The sequence below is a fragment of the Choloepus didactylus genome, chromosome 22 (genome assembly GCF_015220235.1).
Source record: "Choloepus didactylus isolate mChoDid1 chromosome 22, mChoDid1.pri, whole genome shotgun sequence".
NCBI classification, from domain to species: Eukaryota; Metazoa; Chordata; class Mammalia; order Pilosa; family Megalonychidae; genus Choloepus; species Choloepus didactylus.
In genome coordinates this window covers 24,098,513-24,110,598 of record NC_051328.1, presented here as the reverse complement: position 1 = coordinate 24,110,598, position 12,086 = coordinate 24,098,513, and the positions used below count along the sequence as shown (strand labels likewise).

At 39.0% G+C, this 12,086-nt stretch overlaps 1 protein-coding gene across 2 annotated transcripts in view; it reads right to left on the bottom strand.

Annotated features, from left to right (window-relative positions):
- Window positions 1–2,730: 2,730 nt before the first annotated feature.
- Window positions 2,731–12,086, bottom strand: part of UTP4 (UTP4 small subunit processome component) — a 42,543-nt gene continuing 33,187 nt past the window's right edge. For both annotated transcript variants that reach the window (XM_037815645.1, XM_037815644.1), the window contains exons 13-17: window positions 8,277–8,383; window positions 7,129–7,224; window positions 5,343–5,528; window positions 3,808–3,915; window positions 2,731–2,932 (exon numbers count right to left, since the gene is read on the bottom strand). In XM_037815645.1, the coding sequence (XP_037671573.1) occupies window positions 2,816–2,932; window positions 3,808–3,915; window positions 5,343–5,528; window positions 7,129–7,224; window positions 8,277–8,383 (614 nt within the window). In that variant the 3' untranslated portion in view covers window positions 2,731–2,815. The remainder of the gene's footprint in view (window positions 2,933–3,807; window positions 3,916–5,342; window positions 5,529–7,128; window positions 7,225–8,276; window positions 8,384–12,086) is intronic.

The window sequence follows — 12,086 nt, the reverse complement described above, 5'->3', positions numbered from 1 at the left end:
GCCCAAATATGCTCTTCTCTGCAGCCTATGAAATGTAAAATCCTTGTGTTAAATCATCAATTACAACTGGGTCCCTATGACCAAGAGACAGTAGGGGAATAACCATAAGAATGCTTCCTTGGCCTCTAAAATTCATTATGTGAGTACCAGAAAAATCACCTTTTCTCTAGGTGTTTCCTCACATATAAAAATGAGGTCAAGAGTCACTGGGTTTCTTTCATATACCCCCATTTCCTCTCCTCCGCACCCCAACAACCAGAACAACTCTATTTTTACCTGTATCATATACTGTGGTTCAGAATAAGGTTCCATTTGAAGAAACTTTTGATGTTTTAAAAAAAAGGCTTGATAAATCACCAAACTACATAATTTCTAACTTTCTTCCAACATTCCAAGAGGTTATTTTTTCTGAATCTAATTTGCTAAAATCTTCATGGTAAAAGGTAAACTACCCAGATATTCAGAGATCAGATTACCAACTACTATATGAGAAAAGAGAATTTTTAAAGCATTTGAGTCAGGTTTAGCAAAAATGGTCATTCCTAGGATGTCTCATTAAAATTTTTCTGTAGAACCCAAGTAAGAGCAGGTATTTGCAAAATGCCCAAAACAGAAACAAAATGCCCTAAACTACTTTAAACATCTAAGTTAGACAAATCCCCAAAGTAAAGACACCTGGAACACATGCACTGTAACGTGTTCCTCTTATTTAATACTGGGTTGCCTTCTCTTCCCCCAATTTCTCTAACTTGCTCCAGTTTTTGCTTCATTTGTATTCAAAGTTTTCTAGTTAGGAAGAATTTCAAGGCCCAAAGCTCGCACCTCCCATACCATTTATGGAAGTCCAAATCACTGGCTGAAAAAGTTGCAAAGGAATGCTTTCTACTTTCTTAAGTTTTATTTCTACATTCAAATGATCTTGTGAATCCTGTCAGAATTACACCCTCCACATCCACAAGACTTGAAAATATATTTAAGGTTGAATAAGTCAAGCTTTAAACTAGAATCCAGTTTAAAAAATTCTCTAAATTTATAGCTTTACAGCATGGGAAAAGCAAGGGAATTAATATTTAAGACATCCTAGCCTCCCTCTGGCCACAAACATTCAATGTAGATCAGTGACTTGAACTTTGGTTTCAAACATACAAAAGAGGACCTAAAACTGCCTAGACATCCCTGAAGATCGGAAAAGTGATTAAACTAGAGGAAGGGGAAGCAACAGACAAGATGGAATTTAACAAAGGATTATGGATACTGAATCTCTATATAATTTTCATTTTCTTAGTTGCTAGGGTACTAGAAAAGCTAGAAGAATTGAAATGGTGGAACTGTAACCCATAGTATTCTTTGAAATTTGCTACATAGTTACTTGTTAACTTGTAATTTGAAAGTTATCACCTTTTTATATATATATTTCACAATAAGGAAATAAACTGAAACTATGGTACTATAACCCCTAACATTCTTGGAAATTTGCTCTATAACTATTTGTTAAATTGCACTTGGAAAGTTATCACTTCTATGTAAATATGTTGTAAATATGTTGGGAGGGAGTGAAGGGACCTAAAACATTTTTTTAGGAAAGGTGAGATCTCCCGGTCTACTGAAAAGGTCAAAATACCCCAGTCTAATGAAGACTGGAAGAATTCTCCCTCATTCCAAGAAATAAATATATTCAAGTAAAAGGAAAGAGAAGTTACTTAATACATATGACAGAAAAAGTTGTAGTTATGTTTAAGTTGCTCCTTTTACTGTAAAAAAAATTAAGCAGAAGGAGCAGAGGTAAGTGGCATCCACTATAAACTTTGTCATATCTGTTCCCTCTTTTCAAACCTGAAATAGGTTGTCCTTTATATTTTAAATTACCAGTCGGTTTATCTCTCTCATTTCCTCTATGTTAATCTCACACATCTACCTTAAATTCTTACATTTTCTCTTTCCAGATTGGAGGGTGGGGTTCATCTTAGCCAAAATGTCTTTTACATTTTAGTCATGATGTCATCAGAACCCACAAGCTTCTCTTAGCCTATCATGGCCCTCCATTCAAAAAACAAGCAAATAAAACCCCATATACCGGGTTTCCACAGGAATGCAAGAGAATACATCCACTGAGATGGAAAAGAAATCTCTCTGCTTGTTTCAGGTCAACTACAGTTCTTCATTTTACAACTTCAAAAGCCCTGCCCAACGTTTCCTTGACTTTTCTAAATGCCATGTAACAGGTGAAAAGATTGTTAATGGGCCCGCTATCCCAAAACCTGGTGTTTTTATTTTTTTAATGAAATAATAGCTAACTACCAAAACCTAAAAGCATTTATTATTCAGACAGAGCACTCCTTTAACATGCTGTGGTTGAAATTCTTCTTGAACTCTTAAGGATGATTGGTAGTTAGGCTATTTTGAGTAGGTAAGCACAGTTCCCTGTGCCAGGTTCTAGGGCAAGGCTGAGCACATTCCCACGCCTCTGCATGGGATGGAGGCTGACAGATGGTGAGGGTCATCAGCCCTCTGAAGCCTTAAGCATGTGTTGGGGAATAGAGAGCAACTATTATCTTTTCCTCTAAGATTGTGGTCTAAAGAACAAAGTGGACCCTGAAAAAGTTGGATGAGTCTGTAGCTACTCGAAACATTATCCCAACTCCAGATACCTTGGAGTTTTGTTCACTTTCATTCAATGAAGGGAAATTACTGTCTATTATTTTGGAAGATAACATTTATAATGACTATTCCTAAAGAATAACTTTGTTTTATTACTACGATTTGTGAAAAGAAACAGGGTATACAGTTCAAGAAAGGACACAGTCAGTGCCTTGTCTTAGGTTCCAAATTTCTTCTTTTTGATGGGTGGTGGGAGCTGAGCGATAATGTCATCCAGGGGCCGTTCTACTGCCACGAGTGTTCCTTCATCCAAAAGATCCATGAAGAGGAGAGGCTGCAGGTCAGAGAGATGACGGTGATTCTACCAGGAATTTCAAAGGCTCCAGGGCTTATCCTAAATATACTAACTAGGGCTAAAAGGTGTTCTCCCTAGATCGAAGCTGGAGTTATCTAAACCTCTGCTGGTCTTTCCTGCCCCAGGACTCAAAATGCTTGGAAAGATTGAGAACTTTTAACCAAGTTCACTCATAACAACTAACTGGTCTGTTCATGTTTTTTTGGAACAGAAAATCTATGATTCTCTTATTTCTTAGGAATCAGTGTTAACTGAGGGCTCTGGTACTAAATTCTTGGCAACTGGCAAGTTAGAAATGCATCAATAATTTACATGAATAATGTAAAGACCTTCCCCTGCTTAAAAAAAAATTCTTGCAGACCTGGAAGGTGTTCCAGGACCCCAAAGGAAATCTAATCTGAGAAGCATGAATATGGAACTTCCAAGATTGCCCCAATAGCTGTAATATAAACTCAATACAGATTTGTTTTATATTCAGTGAAAGCTTAGCCCAGAAAGGAAAAAGTCATAATAAATTCAATGACTTATGTTTGCTTAAAATTTATCTTGTGAAATGCCTTCAATCAGAAGTCAAATTCGAAACCCAGCTTTACCAACTGTGCTCCAACACCATTTCTCACTATCTATGCATTTCGTTTTGGCTATAAGTATGATGTACCTGCCTCTAAACTATGGAGGCAAGAACAATGAAATAGAGACATAAGGTACAGATATGCTCAGAAAGGCAACTTGTCTCCCAAAATCAGGGCCTCTGCATGAAAAATAAAGGCATTATTGTCCTATTGAGAAGCTTAGTGCATTTTGATAACATCACAAACAACCAACTGGCCAGAATACAACATAAGATGTCTTACCTTATATTTCTTAGAAATTTTAAAGGCATGGGCTGTGCGCCTCCTGCCATCTGATTCATTCGTGAGAGAAAATGGACTGTAGAGTAAAGTTTTGTCATTTGGAAGAGGCTAAAAAGATAAAAATATGGTTTATTATTTTTATTGGGCTTCTATGGACCCAAGGACTGCAGTGTTCTTTTCAGGCAAACACCATCTTCCAACCATCATATTACATATTCATCATCTTCCTGACATTCCTTACTTCAGGAAGAACTGAAGCCCTGCTTCCAGCCATACTGTACAGGGTAGAAGTATGAGGCAAAAGAGAGCTTGGTACTCTAAGCAGCAAGATCAAAGGGCCTAGCTGGGGCTCCTGGCCAGTCTTGTCAGTAACACTGTGCCAGAAAGGAACAAACTGGCATGTGCAGGCACTCAGCCCATGCAGGCTTTATGCATTCTAGATTCTCCCCCAACCAGATTACAGACTGGCCAAGTGACTGAAGTTCTCCCTGGGCAAAGCCTTAACACAAACCACCCACAGTGATGTCACTAACACCTCAAGATGGCCTCTTGCCAAGCAAATGATATTTCATCTCTGACTTCCTTGAGAAGTAGCTCTGCCCAGCATGAGGAAATGATGGACTTATCACCAATGCTTGGGAAAAATGATCTAGACTGGGTTACAAAGAGGTGAGTGAGTGGGAGGGGCTCGTCCTGTATCACTTATCCCACAGAAGACACTTGTCAGCCAGCTCTGCTTCCCACACCTAGAGGACACAAGGTCCATGAGATGAGCTCCAGTGACACATCACCATGCACACCTCCTCTAGAGCTATCTGCTGCTTTCCCCATGGTTGTAATCTAAACCAAAGCACATTATGGGCATGGCCACAGTTCACAGTGTTCCCAGGAAAGAAAGTGCCTGCCCAGAAAAGACATGTCAACTTGGGGTGAATCAAAGCAAAGCAGCAGCTGGCAAAGAGGCTGGAATCTAACACTGAAGAAAACGCTCACATCCCACCTAAATCTCAGCCATGAAGAATGGAATTTTCCTAGCTGGACTTTATTCAAGACATTAGGACTGACTCCTCAAGCCTGCAGATATTGTTTCAGTATATTCAACCAAGGGACAAAGAGGTCAAAACCTCAGCTGTTCATCTCCTTTAGTGGAAGCTCATTATTCAGCACCCTAGGGCAGCGATTCAAAATTGCAAGTGATTTAGCCTAAAAAATGGTATTCCCCGAGAAGAGTCATCTTCTGAATGCTGACCTAATCACTTTCCCACTTCAGTTTATTTGCTCACAGGCAAAGCAGAGAAATAGTCAGGTCAGCAAAATCCAGTAAACAAATGCCTGCTCCTTCCCTTCATGGGCATGAGAATGTTAAGTGAGGAAATCCGTAAAATAAAAGCTCCTCTCCTCCATAGAATACACTAGGAACCTTGATTCTGATTCTCCTTCCTCTATCTGATTGTACTTGTTGCTTTCAGAACTTGAAGACTTCTTATTAAAGAAGACTGAGTGAGAGGATTGGGGATGGTGATGGAAGAACTTACCAATGACTTGTCGATGATGCAAAACATGTAGGCATCATGGAGAAGGATATGCATTGGTCTCTTGGGATGAAAACTGATATGTGTGATGGGAGTATCCCTTTGGAGCCAGAGGTGGTGAAACCCCTGCTTCTGGACTGTCCGGCTCCACTCTGTATACTGTTTGTCTGGGATGCTATACTCAAACACCTGTGGAAGCACATGATACAGAAGAGTATCTCCTCATCCCTAACCAGAAAATATCTATACAAACCTTGACAGCATCATATTCAGCTTTCTACCTTCCCACTTTTTAAAAATAGTAATTTAAAAAAGGGAAATTACAGAATAAAAATTCAAACAGCAAAGAAAGGATTACACAGAAGTCACCCTTCAAACTTAATCCCTCCCTTCCCCGACACAAAATGGGCCTTCTATTTCTTATTTACATCTTTTCAAAGATATTTTCTTTATTATTTATTATATAATAAGATACACTGTTCTGCACTTTGTTTTTTAAATTAGCATCATGGAGACTGACCCATATCACAGTGTGTATGTGTGTATGTGTATGTATAGATCATGTCCATTTTAAAGAATGCACAATAATACACTCTCTTTACAGATGTGCCATGATTTATTCATCTAGTTTCCTTAATGGACTTTTTAGTTATTTCCAAGCTTTTGGCTACAACAAATAAGGCCACAATGAATCATCTCTGTACAAATGTCTTTTTGTACAACTGAAAGCGTATCTGTAGGAAGAACTCTTAGAACTTAAATGTGGATTTAAAAGATATTGCCCAAAATATCCTCCAAAGAGGTTATACTAATTTATGCAATGTATGAGCGTGTTATTTCCCTATTCCCTCACAACATTGTGTATTATCAACTCTTTGATATTTCCTACTCTAACAGGTAAAAAAAATTCCCACCAGTTTTAATAACAGAAGCACTTAAGGAAGGGACTAACTACCAGTAAAAGGTGTCGGGTGGACATTACCAATACATGTGACAAAGGCAAGGACCTAGCTTCACTGATTTCAGTCTTTGGTCAAGGACACAAATCCATGAAACTGAAACAAGAGATTTCACTCGTCTGATACAGCATGTATGTGTAAGCATGTGTGTGTGTAAACACTGCTACTCAAAGTAGTAAGCATCATATACCTCACAGTCTATTTAACTATGCTTCCAGGTCACATTCCAACAGCTTGGTGAGGTACATATTATCACCCACATTATATAGATAAGAATATACAAGTACTGATAATTTCATAAGGTGGGTTCTACAGGGCAAGGCATCTTAAAAATCTTCTCCTTACAACTTGGTATAGAAAAAAGCACTAGACTAAGCTCTATTTTTAGCTGAGAACAGGCACCTGATCTCAAACCCCTTCACTATGGCCTGACTGCCTCAACTGCAAAATGAAGCTGAATTATGCAATCTGTTAATCACTTTCATTTCTCAAAATTGTATTCCATCCCATATCCAGTGTAACATCTAATCCCATGTCATCTCTAATCTAAAACGAGCAAAACTGAGTCCTTCACAACTCCTGCTCTTCCTGTGTCTCTTTACTTAGAATCTGAGGGCTGCGCCATGAAAGTGCACTTCAGCAAACCCATGGACACTGCTAGTCTATGATGAGCCCAGGCTGCACTGGCAGCTTTACTGCACATACAAGAACACCTTTGTACCCATCCTCCAGCACCTTTAAAGAAAAGCTTCTCCAAAATTGTCATTATCTCGGTTTCCAGGTTACTATCCAACAGAAAGTAATTAGATAGCACAGGGAATTTCTCTTACCTGCTGGTCGGAATGAGCGATGACAAGATTGTTGGTAGTGGGGGCAATGGCCAGAGCAGTCACAGGGAAATTGTAAGCAGGTACTGTGCAGTGAGACTGGGAATAAATAACAGACCTAAGACACAACTCCATAAAAATGCCTTCCCGCAAGAAAAACTGGACAGTATAGGTCAGTTGTTTTTATATATTGTTCTTTTTAACTCTAAAGGGTCTGTGGAAGTTCTCATAAATTTCAGGTGTTTCCTCAATGAACGTTAATTTTTAAAAAAAAATGAACACTTAGCCACCTAAAAAATGATAGAATTTGCAAAGGACACACCGTAAACTTTTCTCTGCTACTTCTACATTTGTATGAATTGCTCAAAAACATATCGTTCATCAGGGACTCTAAAGCTCTACAATGGACTTAAAGGAAATTAATGTTGAGGCATGTGCCACTATGCATTAACACTCTTGTTAAATGCCAGGCAAGGCTCAAAATCAGTGCTTAGTCCATGCTCTTGCCACAATGTAATACAGATTCAGTTATGTAGTTAACAGGCAAACCTATTAAATGTTGCAGTTCAACACTGTTCTATGCTGTTAATGCTTATTACAAATTCTGGGTTGTTATTACGTGACTTGTATGATGAGGAAGGTGAGGACTTCTAAGGAATCATTAGTGATTTAATGTGTGGATGATAGCATCATTATTAGTGATTGCTGAAAAAAAATTTTCCTACTTTTTAAGTTTCTGGTTCTGTTTAATTTAAACATATCTTAAGATAGCAAGGCAAACTATTTAAGGAAAACTGTTACTACCTGAAACTAATTATCTGTGTAAATCAGAATTTCCTTGCTATTATTTAACCTGCTCAAAATATAGAAATAACCTGGATGTGGATTCATCATACATAAATCTTTAATTTGAAATTTTTGTGCATGAATTGGTTTCCCTGTTTCCACTGACTGGCTTTGTTATAAATTTAAAAACAATCTTGATATTATAAATTGGAACTAATAAAATAAATGCATACTGATTATAGTAAAACAGGAAAAATTCTTGGTACAGTTAACGGTCATACCAATCTGCCATGAATCTTATAACTATAGGGTTGACTTTCTCCTATACAATGATTCAGATTGCTGCTACTAAATCCGGTGCTCACCTTTAGATGTTTTACGCTGTAGACATGGACTCCAGCACTGCTACCTGAGGCAGCTAGCCAATTTCCATCTGGACTGACTGCCAAAAGACACATGGCCTCCACTGTCCCTGTGAGAGCAAATCAGGTAAGTCTCTGAATTCACCCAATCAATGCCTACAGGCAGCCAGCCCTGCCCTAAGATGAAGGCAAAAACCAGTAAAGACCCTCAGAATTTTAAATCACTGACACCGTAATTTCCTAATAGTTTTGCAAATAAGTTCTAGATGTTAATCTGCTCCCTTTTTTCATTTCTTTAGCTATCTGGTTCCTGTAAAGAGGAACCAGAGAGAGAAAGCAGAAGACATCATTTACTCAGGCCTGAGTAATAAATTGCTTACTGTAGGAATGGAGAATCAGGGTAGCATTTACCAGTAAAATGTATAATTTAAACTAGCTGTTTCAAACTCCTCTCCTACCAAGAGATTTTAATCAAAGTTTAAAACAGCAAATTCAATAGCCTTGAACCATTTCTTTAATGTATTGGGTGACTGCTAATTATTTAGCACTAAAAGAGGATGAACACATATGAGCCATCTTTGTCATCAAGGGCCTTTGAGCCAATTTGGCAACATTAAGATTCACATGGGCAAAAAATCAGACAGTGATGTTATATGCCAAAATATGTGTTGCATGTAAAGCAACTTAAACAATAAGAAAGCTTTATAATAGACATAAACCAGATGCTATAGGATGGATGGGAGGTGGTGGCAGAGAATAGCACGAGCTAAGCAACAAAGAATGGAATACACAGGTTTTAGAGCTGTGAAGAAACCAGTGTAACGACAAGGGGAAGTGAGATCAGAGAGGAAGAAGAAACAAAATTATATGCATAATGCTGAGTCTGATATTAAGGGGTATAAAATGCAAGATAAACAATCCAAGCTTTGTAATGCCTAGTAAAAACAGATACAGTCTGCTGCTCAAGAAATACTGTTGGTTTGATGGATCTGACCCCCAACTTGTAGGTTCCTTCTGGCTGCTTCTAGAGAACAATGAAAGTTTAAGTTAAGAGTTCATTTTTTAAAATGGGGATAAAAACTAAATGACAAATAGGGTGGGATGGGGGGATGGTTTGGGTGTTCTTTTTTCACTTTTATTTTTTATTCTTGTCCTAATTCTTTCTGATGTAAGGCAAATGTTCAGAAATAGATTGTGGTGATGAACGCATAACTATATGATCATACTGTGAACAGCTGATTGTAGACCATGGATGATTGTATGGTATGTGAATATATTTCAATAAAACTGAACTTAAAAAAAAAAAAAAGTTCATTTTCTAGACTGATGAAACCTAAATGACAGGAAAGCAGCTACACTCCAGGGCAAGGGAGAAGGAAAAAAGACCACAGGAAGTATCAAAAGAATTATGGTAGAGATTAGCCTAAGACGGGTACTAAGTCCTCAGTAGTTAACCCAGCAGTAATTAGCTGCACATACATATACTAATTCACTGACGCATACTCACTTCTCAATGAACATGGAAAAATAATCATAAGATATACATTAACACAGGTAATAAAACTGTATGTATCAGGCATTTTCATGTTTATAAAAACAAACATGTCCACAAAATACATACATCAAAGACATTCTGAGACTCAGGCAAGATGGCGGCATAGAGAGGAGTGGAAGCTAAGTAGTCCCCCTGGAACAACTACAAAAAACCAGAAACAACTAGTAAATAATCCAGAATAACTGCGGGGGGACAAACGAGACCATCCATTCATCATATACCAACCTGAATTGGGAGGAATGCCCGAGAACACAGCATAAAATCTGTAAGTAAAACCTGCGTAACCAGGTCGGGAGACCCCCTCCCCCATAGCCCGGGCTGCGGAGCCTCGTGGTGCCAGAGAGAAGCTCTCTCCCAGCAAGCGAATACAGCTCAGCTGAGCTCCAACTGGGGTTTTAAGTAGCGAGTGTGAACTGCTCACTACAGGTACGCAGCCCCAAAAAACAGACAGAGGCTTTGGGTGACAACTGACCTGGGAGAGCCAGAGGGTCGCCTTGACTGGGTCTGAAGGGGACTATCTGTTTCTTTTTCGGCTCAGTGGAGAAAGCCCCAGTCATTTTCAGTTTCCAGGGCTGTGACTCTGGGAAGGGTGGAGACAGCACAAGCAGAGAGAGAGAGACCATTGAAATGCTAATGACCTCCACCTGGGGGGTCTGTCTTCTCTAGGAGGAAAGGGGTGGGGCCCTTTCCATTCAGAACCAGACCCCAGAGCCTGGGGGAACACGGCCATACCTCCTCACACCAGTCAAGAATTATAGGCTAACAGGCGTCACCTGCTGGGCAGAAAAGCACAGTGACCTGAGGCATCAAAGGGTGGAGCAATTTTCTAAGACACACCCGCACGGAAACCAGATACTGAATATTTCTTCCCTCTGGGACCTGAGCCTGTTCTGGTCTGGGAAAACCTGATTTGGATAACCAAGGAAACCATGCCTAGACAACAGAAAATTACAACCTACACTAAGAAAAACAAAGTTATGGCCCAGTCAAAGGAACAAACGTACACTTCAACTGAGATACAGGAATTTAAACAACTAATGCTAAATCAATTCAAAAAGTTTAGAGAAGGTATTGCAAAAGAGATAGAGGCTGTAAAGGAAGCACTGGACATGTATATGGCAGAAATCAAAAGTTCAAAAAACCTACTAGTAGAATCTATGGAAATGAAAGGCACAACACAAGAGATGAAAGACACAATGGAAACATACAACAGCAGATCTCAAGAGGCAGAAGAAAACACCCAGGAACTGGAGAACAAAACACCTGAAAGCCTACACGCAAAGGAGCAGATGGAGAAAAGAATGAAAAAGTATGAGCAACGTCTCCGGGAACTCAAGGATGAAACAAAGTACAATAATGTACATATGATTGGTGTCCCAGAAGGAGAAGAGAAGGGAAAGGGGGCAGAAGCAATAATAGAGGAAATAATCAATGAAAATTTCCCATCTCTTATAAAAGACATAAAATTATAGATCCAAGAAGCACAGCGTACTCCAAACAGAAGAGATATGAATAGGCCTACGCCAAGACACTTAATAATCAGATTATCAAATGTCAAAGACAAAGAGAGAATCCTGAAAGCAGCAAGAGGAAAGCAATCCATTACATACAAAGGAAGCTTAATAAGACTATGTGCGGATCTCTCAGCAGAAACCATGGAGGCAAGAAGGAAGTGGTGTGATATATTTAAGATACTGAAAGAGAAAAACCGCCAACCAAGAATCCTGTATCCAGCAAAGCTGTCCTTCAAATATGAGGGAGAGCTCAAAATATTTTCTGACAAACAGACAATGAGAGACTTTGTGAACAAGACACCTGCCCTACAGGAAATACTAAAGGGAGCACTACAGGGTGATAGAAGACAGGAGTGTGTGGTTTGGAACACAATTTTGGGAGATGGTAACACAACAATGTAAGTACACTGAACAAAGGTAACTATGAATACGGTTGAGAGAGAAAGATGGGGAGCATGTGAGACACCACAAGAAAGGAGGAAAGATAATGACTGGGACTGTGTAACTTGGTGAAATCTAGAGTATTCAACAATTGTGATAAAATGTACAAATATGTTCTTTTACGAGGGAGAACAAGCAAATGTCAACCTTGCAAGGTGTTAAAAATGGGGAGGCATTGGGGGAGGGATGCAATCAACGTAAACTAGAGACTGTAACTAATAGAATCATTGTATTATGCTTCCTGTAATGTAACAAAGGTGATATACCAAGGTGAATGCAGATACGAGGGGGGGATAGGGGAGG